Below are 15,819 nucleotides of genomic sequence, written 5' to 3' on the forward strand. Positions count from 1 at the left end.
AGCAATATTTATATTCTTCACCGTGAAACAAACACAATGCACCTACAAATGCTTATGTTGTAATATCTAATACTAAACATGAGATATGTCATATGTATTAAGTGTTCGAAGAAGGTTTAGAGTAGAAAGGTGAAAGATCAAGCAAGAGAAGATATTAATATTCCGTTCGAAAGTTGTGAAAAATGAAATACGGGGACCTGTAAGTAGTGCGGGCTTCTCAGGCAAGTGTTACAGCATGTCATTAGTCACATTCTTTACATCCGAAAGCTGTAATTACACAAAAGCTAAGCATCAGATCAAGAGTTATATACAGAAAGTTTAGTACCATGTTGATTCACAGGCATAATTCCATTTGTACAACATCTTCTGGAATAATTTAGAGGTTTTGAACTCATTTGTTGCACTACTGTAAAGCCAAGGATTTACATTACAGTCGGCAGCTCGTGTCATTGATCTTCCACCAATCACTGCTCTCTGACTGACGCCTTCGCTATAAGAGTATCGAAAAGAAACTGGCAATTTTAATAACACACAAAAGAAGTGTGATGTAACGATACTGGATGCATTCGATCTCTCCTATTTCTCCGCGAACACTGAGAACTACTAAAATATTTACAATAGAAATTTCAACGGAACTGCTAATTCGAACTGTATAACAACATAGTATTGTGAATGTTCTCTACAAGTATGCTAGAAGGCAATTAATGAAACTGCTGTCTTTGAAGTATTGAGTCTAAGTTGCAGCAGACATTATATGTAGTGAAGAAGTTATCTAGTCATGCAATGAAACTGAGTCAAGAAGAATGAGAAGTGAGTAGAATTACCTTGGTCCGCACTTCGATCTTGTCGCTATAGACAAGGACTACCCGATCCTTGCCCGGGCTGGTGGCCAGGAATGGGATGCTCTGCTCGCAGGGCATGCACGGGATGGAGGGCCATGCAGCATGCACGCAGCGCCAGCACGGGGAAGACAACAACAGTGGGGCAAATCAGAACGAGGCCTCATAACACAACTGCCGTCGGGGACATACTGGCTGCTGCCCGCGGCCGCCCGCAACAAACTATACCACCTCTCATCTAACCTGCAAACCAGCACACGCACCAATGTCACCACCAGCAGACAACCAACACCAAATATTTCTGCTCACGCTTCTCGAAATTACTTAGAGCTCATCGGTACTGGTTTGTTTCCCCTCAAGTACCAGCTACCGCCAGTTGTCGCGGACTCAGGGAGGTGACTTCCTCGTACCCATTATGACCACTTCCAGTAGTTGACCGTGCCATAATGATTCGAGATAATTAATGATAAACGGTAACCAGTCATTCTGTGTCACGCACTTAAATACATAGATCGAAGCGCTGTTCTGATGTGCGCTTTCGTGTGTCACCTCGAGTGACAAAAATTTTCTTGGCAACATAAAAGAGGTGTATCTGGTTGCCCAAACTATGTTACAGAATAATGTACGTAATAACAGAAAAAATTTAACGCCCGAACAAATTATTGATGTATTTCCTACTGTAACACACCCCATAGTGAAACTTCGTGTCTTATGTAACAACGACAGACCTTAATTTCGAGGTTTCCGACAAGTGCGGGCAAACAGAGGGCCTGCTATCTTTTGAGTAGTCAATACTCGTAATTATTTTAAGTATACTGAGACACTGTAAAACTATATTTTTAACTGGAAAGACGTGCTTTTTAGCAGCAGTCGTTAGCTCTAGAAATAAGGAGCACATATTAATGTTAGTAATGATATGTTTTATAAAATTAACTGGAAGATGAACAATTATCAAAAGTGTAGATTGCTACTCACTGTAAGGCTGACACGTTAAGTCGCAGAAAGATACAACGAAGAGATACATTTAGCTTTCGGCCAAAGCCCTCTTCAGAGAAGGAAGGAAAACACACTTTGGCCGGAGATAGTGGTTATGTGTACCTGAGGTGTGCCTGCTTGTGTAAATGTGCGTGTTTTCCTTTCTTTTCTGAAGAAGGCTTTGGCCGAGAGCTAAGGGTATAACAGTCTTTTCATTGTGCCTGTCTGCATGCAACTCAGTGTGTCATTGTTTTGGTAAGTAATAATCTATCCTTTTCTTAATTGTTGATATTCCAACCTGGACTTCCCATATTTGGTTTTAACTTGAAGATGAGCTATTTGTGAAGATCACGAGGGCCAGTAAACAGCGGTTCCATCTCCATTTCCATGTAAACAATGTATAACTGGAGGAAAAGGCGCGATGTCAACAAGTTTTGGCATCATATTTAATGCACACGTTCTTACAATTACAACAGCTTCCCTATAAATCTTGATCGCTATACGGATTTTTTCTCTAACTCTATTGACCAGCAGACATTAAATTTTAGTTATACTTTCTCCACTCCTTTCTTCTCGTGCCGTTAAAGAAATTACTGTATTCTATTGAAGGCAAAAAGTAAGTGATTCGGTATTTAAGTGGCTTGAAAAATAACATGTACTAGCTTTACAGACAAATACTAACTTATTTGTGCAGTTTCGAACGCAGAAAAACTTGTTTTGATAATTTGATCAGTTTATTAACCTTAGATTACTAAACCCTAGTAAAAGTTACCAATACAGCAGGGTAATTAACTATTGCATAACCTGTACATTACTTCTTCCTTTGAGTAAAATGTGGACTAGTACACGCTACGATGGTTTAGTAGCAATGTAACATTTTCCCCCATTTAGTGTTCTAGGGTTACATACTATGTCTATCCAAGATACGAAATAAAACTGATACATGTACGTTAACTTTAGTGGCCCGAATATTCCTACTGAGCATTATTTTATACTTTCAGAAAACTAGCGTCATATATCTTACTATACTAGCCTAGAAAACGTTTCCAAGCATTAGTGTTTCGTTATAATGACTAGTAGACTAATTCTACACAGGTTCAGGTGAAGGAACTCTCTAACAAACACAAAGCTAGCGCAAAACTTAGAGTGGTTATGTGCAAGAGACTGCCTACATACTTTAAAAGCGTTTGATTATTTTGTTTTAATTGTACAATTAGTGACTGGCTACATTTTACCATTAATTACGTCGACTGAAAGCCATGTATGACAGAAAACTCTATTTACTTCTACATCAGTTTAACTGCAATTTATTGGTTTCCCGTGGCCAGTATTTTTAAAACCGGCTTAGAGAAGCGTGAAGTCATTTAAAAATGATTTTCGACGTTTATTATTTCGAGAAATCTTGGTTTCATTGCGTGGTAAAGAATCACCCGCGGCAGTTCTAATAAAACTGACAATGGTCCTGTACCGGAATCTCAGTAGTCGAGAAACGCTATTCGGCGCACCAAAGAAATATCGGTGCGATGAATAACAGGTTTTATACACTAAAAAGTGGTATCTACTTATCATCACAGTCATGTTTCTGGGAAGCACTGAGCAACTTCAAATTCTTTCACTCCCAGAAATATGCTTGTCAGTATGCTTTGACAAAGGACGGGTATGTTAATGAACAGCGTCTGCTGCAGCAACGCTACGACATAAAAGTAGCTTTTGATTATCAGTGATGGAAGCGAAATCTTCAAATCATGCTGCAGCAAACCTGCGTTTTAACTTTTGAATGACAGTTGTTTCTGCAGCAGCCGCCAGTATTCCTCGAGCTGACTATCTAGTATTAACTTATAGTATCCAGTAGTCATGACATAAAGTGTTACAAATTGTTATTTATTTGATGCAATAATACATGAAGTAATATATAAAAAATACTATAAATATATTGGGAAACAGGCTTCAGTTCAAGCAGCTTTCCTCCTTTACCTGCCATGGAAAAAAAAAGTTAATCCTAGTGCAGCAGTCCCCCGTACGGCCTCTTCTACAAGAAGTCAGATTGATTCCATTCAGTCTTTCATGTCAGGACCTTTTGTCCATATATACAGGTGCCAGATACTTTACAAGCATTCATGCTTTTTTGTATTAGTAATCATGAACTCCAGAGATGTTCTGAAAGCAGTCACTGTTTCGATGTTTGTGTGTAGGCACCTATTTTGCAGTCTTTACATATTCATTCGCTGTCAGATACACCAGAGTGGCTCGGTAGCATTGAAACAGGAAAGGTTTTCTCCTTGTGCACTGTTACAAATTCTCCAGTCTGCCGGATATTCCACTCAGTCCATTAATACCTACTACTGGCTGATATTGCAGAAAGCTCAATTTCAGTTGTTGCAGTATCATATTACCATATTCTACCGTTTACGCTACTGGAGTTGCCTTTCCCATAAAATACTGCTATCCTTCGTCTTAAGAAACTGCGCCCGTCACATCACTGCACAGCGTATTAGTTTTACAGTTTTCATGATTTTCATATTATTGATAGATGAGGGCAGTTCAAGAATTCAGGCTTATACCAAGTGACAGTAGCTTATTACTGTTCTGGTGAACTTCATTTACGCACAGTTACTGCCAAATAAACGTTCAAGTCTGTATCGAAACCTTGGAGTCTTTGAATAGTGCATATATTTCTTATGTGTAAGTGGCAAAATTAACACAGCTATCTAGTATATACATTACTTTTTGGTACCCTACTGTGAATTACTCGAAAGAAGTCGGCCCAAATTTTGTCTGAGTTAAGCTGTTTTCTGATTAACTTCTGAGTCGTGATGGCTACAAACGTCAGTAGTTCTAAAGTGGCCAATTTATATTGACATCGGTTTATTCGCAACCCAGGGCAGACAGAGTCTAACACCAGTAACCTTACTGACAACGATGATGTGGCATAATGAGTTCTTTTAGAATGATGAATTTTTAGATAAAGAAACGCATAATCTTTGAAAAAAAGAGAAGTAATAAGTAGCGAAGCATTTAGTTAAATATTGATTGGAATTAGTATGCATACTATTCAGTCAGTAGGAGAGGACTTGAGAATGTTAAGCAGACTGTAAAAGCTATTGTTGCCAAGTTACCACAGAAAATACCGCTTTTGATGTTGCCAGAGCCGCAAGGAATCTGCAAGTTAATTGTGTGAAACTAGCAGCAAAGCCACGCCCCGCGCCGCATAACAGAATTAGTATTGAAGCACTTCAAGTCCGTCGCGTGTTAAGGCCACGTCTAATGGAATTTACACAAGCGGTCTGAGCGCTCCCCTCTGTCGTTGTTGCCATAGTCTGTGAGCATATTACCGCTTGGAGTCAAGATACACACATATTCCCAGGTTGTGCGGAAAAGTATTTAGATTCCTTTCTAGTTTATTTGCGTCTTAGCACATTTATGTATACCACCGTGGGACCTTACGTCAAGAACAGAAACAGAAATGTAAGTGACGATAAAGAAAATTATTATTTAATCAGACACAGTCTAAGATGATGCCGAAAAATGGGGGTGATAAATTTATCAACGTATGTCTAGGGTTAGTGCTACTTGATTACTACCACGAAAATGGGAACTTCGAACCGTTAATGAAACTGCAAGTGAATGTCTACGAGTATTTGCAGCAGAAATTGATATGAATTTTTTTTTTAATACGATACTGGACACGTATAACAAGTGTTAGCAAACAACTTTAAGGGTTTAGGTTTCAAAATGGTGCTGTTTAGCACAGTGTCTTTAGAAGGTTACAGACGAATGTCGATGAGTTGTATGTCCTCACTGCTTGTGAAGGAAAATATTAAACATCTGAATTAATTTCAAGCAACGAATTGTTTAATAACAATGTTCCTCACTTTGCAGTACGGTATATTATTATCAGCTATAGCAGTAAATAACAAATAGCTACAAACATTAAAAAATCAAAACCATTGTCTGAAGTGAGTGGGACGTTATTTTATTGTTACATTTTGTCAATCTTTTTTCCATACCATCATGATATCTTATTTAACGTAACTGATCTGAGTCGAAGTTAATGTCTGTATCTAAGCGTATATTCCATAGCTGCTATAGAGACATTGTAATAATACTCCCTTCGATTTCTCTCTGCTCCAAAGTCACTTGTATAGTATTTCAATACTAAAATTCCTAATTTTTCCACATGAATACCACATCCGAATTTCTCTTTCTTTTAGATATAACACAACGCAATAAGCTGAACGTTTCTTCGTAAAAAAAAGAGCAACACGAAATTTACTGTTTTAAACTTCATAGAAGTATAGCTGCAGACACATACTTTCATGGACAGCAGTATCAAGAGACGCAGCGTGAATACACTACCTAGGAGTGTAATACGTCCTACGTAGTAGAAAGTCAGACTACTGATGAATGGATTCTGAATACAGATTCTCAGTATTTATTACATATTGGCAATGAATAACACTAAAACTACTTGTGCTTCTTAAATTGTTGGAAATATGTAATACACCACATTCAAAGTAAAACTGATGGATAAATTATTGGACTGAGAATTTTACAGCGACAGCATAAGCAACTTGGTGACTGATTTGAAAAGCAAGGAGACGTCTCGTCGCCGCTAGACTGCACTTCAAACTAAACTGAAGTTCGTATACGACTGGTCCGACTTGAAATTTCTCTAAAATGGAATTAATAGTTACTAGCCCCACAGTAAATTTCTAGCGTTATTTCGTCTGTAACACGTGCGAGGGTGAAATTACGTTATTTGCATTCCTATGATACAGAAACGGTAGGTTTTATGGGACGAGTTGTCACTTGGAGTGATACCTATACCATCCCCACTAGAGCACTCAAAATGTGCTATGGAACTTTCGGAAAATCCTGTATAACGGACTGCGATACTCTAGAGGATTGTTGGGAAAGTGTAGGTTTATAAGACAATTATTTACCCATTTTTAGGATTTATTTGTGTGTATACACCTTTATGAACACTCCAGATGACTACGAACATTCATAAGGTATAGCGAATAGTTTTGTTGTCGTGGAGGACTTGTTCATCCAGGTTATATGAATGCCCCGAAATTTTATATTTAACGCACTACTGAAAAGGCGTCACTGTGTATGTGAAGCGTTTGTCTACAATAGTGAGAATTTGGGGAACATTATAAGGCGTATAATCAATGGTTCTTCTCAGATTACGTTCGTAAATGGAATGAGAAATAGGGCAACAAAAACGATTTTCTAATTTTCTCATGGCGCAGAACCACTACAGAGAATGAAGTTTAACGCATATCCATGTGATTGCGTTGATATAAAAGGGGGACTAAAGTCATATGGTAACAAGCAGCGTTTGAGAATCACTGATATCGACGCAAAAGAAATTCCTCGGTTGAAATATGCCATTTGGTGGCAGTTTCACATTATATACAAACATATTTTGGTGAAATGTAATTGAATCATCCTCTTGTAGGAATAACACAAAAAAACAGGGTTTTCCCGCTGTTGAATGTCAGTCTGAAGTGCAACTATTTCGCTTGTTAAGAACTATTAATAAATTCGGCATGATATTCGCAATATTATTGCCTCAAACCCAATAATGAGAAATGGGGATGGGTGAGTACACCAGCAAAGGCAACTAGCGGTTTAAATAATACTATTTCTTTACTAAAAACATTACTTAATAAGCAGGCAATCCAAGAATGTGCAAGAAACAATTTTAAAAATAAACTAGTTTAGGCTCAAGTGGAGTCTTCTGGGGTTGTTACAAGTAAGCACGTAAACGGAATCCATTATGTTGTTCAGTGTTTGGCGCTCTCTTTGTCCCAGTATGCACCACGGCACAAGTGGGTAATTATTGGAAAGAAATTCACGTCGATCTAATGGAAAAAGAGGTAAATGCATTAAAATGGTGTTTCGGCAACAACAGAGTTAATGGAGTCTTTCTTTCTCAGGTGTAGAAGAGCTCTACTCGTATACGTTGTATTTGTAATAGTTGTTTCTCAGATTGAGATGCCATACTAAATATCATAATTTACAGATAGTTTAAGCCCACACATATGTTATCTCCATACGCAAGCAGGCGCGCACATTGGCACATTGGTGTGTGTATGTGGGGGAGGGGCAGGTGAGAGAGAGAGAGAGGGGGGCGGAGGAAAGGAAGCGCACTGTCATTCATTAAAATATGATTTCTGCCTTCATTTTGATGTATTTTTGTGAATATAATTTTTGGTACGTTACGTGTGTTCTGTCCGCAACTCGTGGTCTTGCGATATCGTTCTCGCTTCCCACGCACGGTGTCCCGGGTTCGATTCCCGGCGGGGTCAGGGATTTTCCCTGCCTCGAGATGACTAGGTGTTGCTGCGTTGTGTTCATCATCATCATTCATCCTCATTACGGTCGGAGGAAGGCAATGGCAGACCACCTCCGCTACGACCTTGCCTAGTCGGCGGTGCTTGTCTCCCGCATCGTGCCCTACGCTCCTCGGAGTATGGGACCTCATCATCATCACATATGTTCTCCTTTTACATCGTATTTTGGCGCTATTCGAAGATACTCTCCAGTATGTTGCTGTCGGTTTCTTAATGGGTTGTGCAGAAGCGGATTTTTTGTACGGTAATGTTCCCTCTCACACTCATGACAAAAGCGAGCTTTCACAATGTCGACACGCTTTTAGTACTAGTGCGACTGTTCACTGTCTCAGGGCCTCAGCACATATGAAAAACAATATGTCAGGCACATAGACGCTCTACCTAGAGGAGGAACATGGAACCACTTGAGTTAGTACACAGATATGGAACAGACAACTCTCTGGATGGAGAGAAAGGAGGGAGAAGGGGGGGGGGGGGGAGATCGCAGCATTTACTCCAGGCCTAATTCTTACGTGATTGTTATCCTTACTCACTCAGTCTTTTCGGGTTGATATGTGCACACCACATCACTAAATACCTATATTTAATGAATCTTTAATCCGTTATTTTTTATCAGACCTACAAAAGATTTACGATGGGTGCACAATAAATAATGCAACACTTTTTTCTCGGCCAATTTCGGTTGAAAAAATGTGCAATTTGCTATGGAATGTCGTGGAACATTCGCACTTCAGCCCTAACAGTGCCATGAAGTTTCAATAGGTGGCGGCGCTATACGCCCTCCTGTGGCGTGATCATCGATGGGTGTGACACTGAAACGTGCCATAGTAAAAACGGAAAGGGCCTCTGTAAAACCCTGAACTACGCCAAAACAGTTGGTGGCACCTACCCACGTATACTGTGTATTTTAAAACTGTACCTTCACAGAGGAAACCTGCAAAGTAGCACATGATGCCTGCAGGTTGGTAACCACTTGACACACCTTCGAGGCCAGTTGCCTGCCAACAGGTACCTAGGAGTTATTCGCAAGTTTTCTCTGTAAAGGTACATATTTGGGGGTTCGTAGGGGATCCTTTGCCGTTTTATTCGCACATGTGTCAATACCACATCCATTCGTGCTTACGTCACAGGAAGGTGTGAAACAGGAACACTGAAAAATAATAAAGACGCTTTGCTGCTTCAGATCACGTTCAAATTTTGCCGTATCGTTCTGAATGGTCTCCAGTGTTTCCAACCTGTGCATGAGGGCACGTATCTATTTTGTACGAGCTGTAAATAAATAGTTGCGACTATTAAAGTTCCAACCCTCGTATATTGATGTAAAAACATGAGGTAAATATGTAACTCTGCATGTTTCATAGGTACGTCATAAACTCACATCATCATAAATATCGGCAGTGCAGGCTACGAATGATGTACTCAACTGATTTCGGAGGAAAACTAATGAAGATTTGTTCGAATGATGTTGTAGTACTTTACGAGAGGGGAGCCAGTTATGTTTAACATTGCCGAACTGTATCAGATCATGAGGTTTATTAAGGAGATATTGTACTGCACGTCATATTTCACAATTCGTCACACTATGTGTTGTCTCTCCGTGATCTTGTATCTTACTTTTTTGATGGGTAAGTGTCTGTGCAGATCATGCAATATAACTCTCAAGAAAATCTAAAGTAAACAACGTATCGTTTAGTTGGAATGAGACTTGACGCTTTCCCACACCCATTTTGAGTGACGGCCCTAAAGCCGGGTTTGACTCATCCTCGCCCAGAAAGCCAGTCGTAGCTCCAGCTGCAGCGGAAGGTTATTTTCGCTCGTACTTCCCACAAACATCGTGAAGGCACCGATCGTGGCGTCCGTGGTGGAATTTCCCGGAATACGTACGAAGCTGCAGAGAAAAACCAGGTAAACGCCGTTGAGGGCGAAGGGGATGAAATTGTTGTGACATATGTGTATGATGTCACATCTGAAAAGCATAACATTCATTTTTGTTTTTTTCATAACTTTGTCTCACCGTTTTGCAAGTTAGGTGGTTAGCATACAGGAACGAACTTTTGTTTCATCGTTATAACGAGGAGAATTGCTGAGTGACATATTTAAGATAGTCTTGCTAATTATATGTTAGCTTTCTGATTTCTTCTCGTGTGTACACCTGAAGAAATTAATACTAACAAGTATATTACGTAAAGAGAAGTGTGCAGATAATTGCTCAAAAAATTAGTTTCTCACTAACAGTAATTTTGTGCGTCTGTTTGGATACAGACGGCATACCTATAATGCAGCAGTAAGCAGATACTGGGATTTCAAGAAACTCAAGCAGTTCAGATTTTGAAAGACTCTATAAAAAAAGGCTGGTCGTAGTAATGTCTTCTTTTATAGCGTACATTCGAAGTTCTGAATCGTAATTGCAGGACTGAAGCAGTTATAGTTGCTTGTATGTATGAAAAGAGAAATCTTATGATAAATTAAATGACATAGCTCACATAGAAATAAGAGTGACTGAAATTCTTTTATTTATTTGTGTTGTCTTTTATAATTCTTTTCATTCTCTTACATCTATGACTACCATTTTCAGTAGTCTATGTTCAGTAACATAATCATTGTATTGGACTCTACTCCTTAGCTACAGCTCTTACTTTCCATTTCCATACTGTATATTTCAGGACTTAGGCTTTCAACCTATCTCTTCTTGTGATGTGGTTTCTGCGCAGAATTTTTCCTCATTCTTTCATTACACCGTTTCATTTCACATTTTGTCTTTCTCATTCTTGAGACATACAACTGCAATATAGTGTCTTTAATACTTTGGTCGTTCTATTTCCGCGCTCTGTCACATTCATTAATTGCCGGAAGCACAATGACACGTGCAGAGATTTGTTCGTCGAGCATAATGGTTGACGCTGACAGATGTGATTTCCCGAAAATAAACTGTCTTCATCTATGCACGTTCGTTTTTCAAATCTCTTTCGTTTCCATCAGGAGCGTCATTCCATGATTCGTTTTAAGTCGTTTTTCATTACTTTTGTAGCTCTGTTTTGTCAAACGTAACCCAAACTTTTCTGAGACAGTAGTGTTTAGTCTTCTTAAAAATGCTCTTCTCTTAGCAGTACAGACGTTTTTGTCGCAGGAATTTTATGTATATTTCTTTCCTAGATTAATGTGTTGCATTAGTGGACTTATTTAGTCCTTGGCTTAAAACTTCTGAGACTGTCAAATTCACACAATCATAGCCCCAATCGTCATGGACTTACTTCACTGTAACTTTTACTTATCCTCCACTCTATAAGAAACATCACCATATTTATTAATCCAAACATGCTCTGTTTCTTGATCATTTCGTTACTACTAGTAGTCGAAAGTGAACAAGAATGTATGTACTTTGTCGACTTACAGAATGTATTAAGTGCTCGGCTTCCTCAGGTACGAAGTGATGGGCTGTGAAACGTGACAGGATTCTAGATACACTTTATGATCGATAGACGGTACACCACTCGTACCTTGGAATGGACGGTCAACGGTGAATTCTAAAGACTCAGATCCAAAAATCCTGGTCCAGATTCATCTAAACAGTTTCAGTAGAATGCTCTAAAAGGATTAACTAAAAGAGTCCTCGCTGATTTCTTCCCTCATCTTTGTACACATGAGCTAATTTATACTGCTAAAATAATCTGCCTCGTGCTCTGGGCAGATGCTTTTCCTCATTTTCTTACTCTTACAGGCTCTCACGGGAGGAATGGTCAATATTCAGGGATAAGACAGGAACGATCATTTGAAACAGAAAACCTAGAATGGACATCTGTTCCGAATGGTTTCCAAGATGGAATACATTTAATGTATATTGTTATGTATTTTCTGACGTATTCAGTACCATCGCAGAAGCCGTAAACATACACCATATCTCCACATTTTTCATTGGAGCAGATGTGCGGTATTTTAGCCAGTGCGTGTACAAAAACAAATAACCGATGCTTCTCTCTGATACACTCTCAGTCCTTCGCACTGCTTCACTCACAGCACACCATGGACAAGTGCTCATTTAACGGGCTGGTTTAATGGCAGAATGACATCTCGAGCCAAGAGGGCGAAAGCAACAAGTTAGGTTGGGCTACAATAAAATGACAGAGAGGTAGAGTGGGTAAGACACACCTGGGCGCCACTAGCCCAAAAACAAATGCACATTAAATGTGTTCTATTTCTGGAACCTTTCGAAATAGGGCAAATGTTCATAGGAAGCTTTTTGCTTCAAATGAGCATTCCTGCCATATACCTGAATTCCCTCCTGGGACACCAATACATATTCATTTCATCCTTTCGTGCTCTGTTCTAGGGACAGGCCTTTCATTACAAGTGCAAGTTTCTGAATTCCATCTTTTCTCCACCATTTATATTTGATTTTGTAGTGTGACGTACTCAGCCTGATGACATTTTTATCTGCTTTATTTAAAAAGAAAAAAGTTATATTGACCTTTCGCTTATTCACAGAATCTTCGAAGGCATCATTTATCTGCATACTGTACTTGGGGAACTCATTAAAGATCTGTTAGAAATAAAGAATTTAAAATTGCTGGAAAGTACTGGAGGTGGAATTCCTCAAACACAGGAAGAAACAGTTTTCGTTTCTTCCTCATGTGTATGAAAGTCTGCAGCTAATACATTTTGACTCAAGTAGTGGACTAATACTCTACCTTTCCGAACATGGAACATATCCTACATATCTGAATGGAATTGGTAGGATGGTAATGACCAGCTGTAGCTGTGGCGAAAGGGGGCACCAGATCATGTTCTATTCGGATGTCTCCCAGACGAAAACACAGAACGCTAGAGAGGATTTCAGAGGCAAAAATGTGTACAGTATAACTATAGTAAAATAGGACACTGAAGCTGTAAATCTTCTAGCCGATGTAAAAGGAAGCCGACGGTATAGTCAACAGACATGGAAGGCTATTAGATGAGCTCAGGGGAAGAGAAATAAGCCCTGGAACTCTGCTGTCGCTTGGGTCAGTAACGGAACAGTGAAGATGAGGTGAGGAGCACATTAGTGTCCGAGAAGAACCAGTCGGCCTCGGTGCAAAGGTAAGCGATCCTTTCTGATCCGTCTCTATGCGATATGGAGGCAGCCAGTTATTGTTGTTCCCGACATCATGGCGTATGTGCTACATAACGTATATAAAAATTAGAGGAACTAGATACAATCTAAGAGTGGCAGAAAAAATATATATTTATTTATTAATTTTCCTCAGACTACAGGAAAGAGGAATCGGGTGTAGTGATACAAGAAAATGTAGTGTACTTGAGCGTCATCGTCCCTAGCATTAACAACGATAATCTTATAAGAGTACAGTACTGGCGTCTGTTACCAGTTAATTTGCCAGAAAACTAATTTCCTACTCTTGACTGTCCTTAGAAACTGCCTTTCCTCATTCAACCTTTTAAACATATCTTCTTAGTATCAGAAGCATAAGTTTTAGTAATAGTAGTTGCTGACCCGTAATCAGCGTGCTGGTAGTAGCAAATGGGCCTTACTAATATTTATGGTAGTACTTGTTGCTACTGAAATAGTAACAGTGATGGTGGTAGCAGTACTAGTAGCACTAGTAGTGTCAGTAGTCGTGTTGCAAGTGAAAGGCAATATTGACATTATTTAAAATAGATTGTGTGATTTATATAAATCTAAATTTCAGCCGTAATGGTCCATAGCGGTTACCGAGAAATTGGGCCTGAGTGAACAAATAAATAACTAAATAAGTTTCTGTTATCATTTATTTTGCCAGAAAACTACTTTCTTATTCTTGATTGTCCTTAGGAACTACCTTTCCTCATTTACCCTTTTAAACGTATCTTCATGCCTTACTTCAAGTCCTCCTGTTTCTTTCTAAACGCAACCATTCCAGTCAGCGTAGGTCTCATTTGATCACTATTCCTTTTTATTACTGCGTCTTCCAATGTCATACCGCAGCTTATTCTACATCCTAGACTTCCGACTGCTTCAACATTTCTCTTAAAGGTTTCTGATTTATCTTATCGTTTTTTAATTGAATCCTGTATTATTTACAGCCGACCTTGAATACCTGTGAACCTCAACTAATTATCTCCTTGTCTGCAGCTAATAACGCCATATCATCTATCATATATGTTATAGTGGCATAAACAGGCTATAAAAATTCAAGCTTTTATTAAACGTGATTTCACGGAGTCTTTTACGTCTTAGATAGATACATTCAAACCCATGTATCTTACGTACGTTAGTTATGCGTAGAACGCTACTCCGAATAGAGGATAGGAACTGGTAAGAACGTTAAATCAAATATGCAAATTAAACTGGGATACGTTTCGAACTAAACCAGTCAAGGCCATTTCTTACAAAAGAAAAAAATGTACAGAAACACTTTTTAGCTTTTATGTCACATGAATAATAAACAAACGAGGAAAAGATTATCTGACAGAAATGAGGAATGACGGATCGTTGTGATCATGTGTCGGATTCATTTTACGGTCCTGACGGTGGGCAGTGTAAGCCGATACCAGTTAACGTTTTGAAGCGTTTTGTGATTGTGTCAAATGAAAATAAGATACTAACGAAAATATTTTCGCCCGTTATGATTTGGGTTTTCAGCAATATCCGTCAATCTAACTGAGTGAAATGCCGATATTTAGATTTGGCATGTGATTATCGGGAACAATTTATCTTTCTTGATGAGATTTTTTTTATGTTGCCATCCGCGTAAAAGCACCGGCATCGGACGATATATAATACTGAAGCAGTCCTCTTATTTACGCGTTGATTTGACCGGCAAGTGCACAGTTTTTCCGACAGCTCATAGAATATGTAAATTCGTTGCTGGTCTTGTCACATATGACGAATGTTTCGTTGCTCTGTGACAAACAGGGATAATCTTAATAACTGTGATCCACGTCTCAAAGTAGTTGAAGGGAACAAGAAAACCAGTAATATATGTGTGAATATAGATCCTGTTTTGCTTATTTTCGCAATTATTGTTCTAGTTCGTTAGCATGAAAGGGGAGGTATTGTTGTAATTGACCAACTGAAGCTTGAACGAAAGCATCTCTTGTAGTTCCACACGCTACTTCAAAAATGGGTAACTTCTTTCATACCCTCTTGAAATAATCGAACGGTAAGAAGAATTCTGAACAAATAGTTTATTTCAAAAATAAATTTCTTATGGGTGTGAGACACTTCTTCACTCATAAACCACTTACAATGTCAAACGTCCAGTGTGAGGACTTTCCAGGGTTCATGAGACTGTTGTTTTTAAAATGGATATATTAGATTCTTGTAACTCCCCATGTCTGATTAAAATGTTTCCCGCTGTTTCCAGCAAAGCAATAATGCAGAAATGAATTGAGGTTAGCGTTTAACGTTGATATCAAGGGCCATTAGAGATGGAGTAACGGCTCTGATTGAACAAGGATGAGAGAAGAAATCTGTTATGACCTTGTTAAAGGCAGCAGCCTGGAATTCACCTGAATTTATTTTTCAGGATAATAGGCAGAGGAGTTGAATACCCTTCAACGTTGTTGCTATCGTGACTAACGTGTAAAATGTCGAAGCATATTTCTGTAGAAGGGTCATTCACGCCGTTATCCTTTTTTGTGCCCCGAAGCCTGATTTCAAAACCGAACGT

At 39.0% G+C, this 15,819-nt stretch overlaps 1 protein-coding gene across 1 annotated transcript in view; it reads right to left on the bottom strand.

Moving 5' to 3' along the window:
* Window positions 1-794: 794 nt before the first annotated feature.
* LOC124722325 (potassium voltage-gated channel protein Shal) overlaps window positions 795-15,819 on the bottom strand; it is a 980,926-nt gene continuing 965,901 nt past the window's right edge. Inside the window, exon 5 of the mRNA XM_047247502.1 lies at window positions 795-905. Coding sequence (XP_047103458.1) covers window positions 795-905 — 111 coding nt within the window. The remainder of the gene's footprint in view (window positions 906-15,819) is intronic.

Source organism: Schistocerca piceifrons, chromosome X (genome assembly GCF_021461385.2).
Source record: "Schistocerca piceifrons isolate TAMUIC-IGC-003096 chromosome X, iqSchPice1.1, whole genome shotgun sequence".
Taxonomy (NCBI): Eukaryota; Metazoa; Arthropoda; class Insecta; order Orthoptera; family Acrididae; genus Schistocerca; species Schistocerca piceifrons.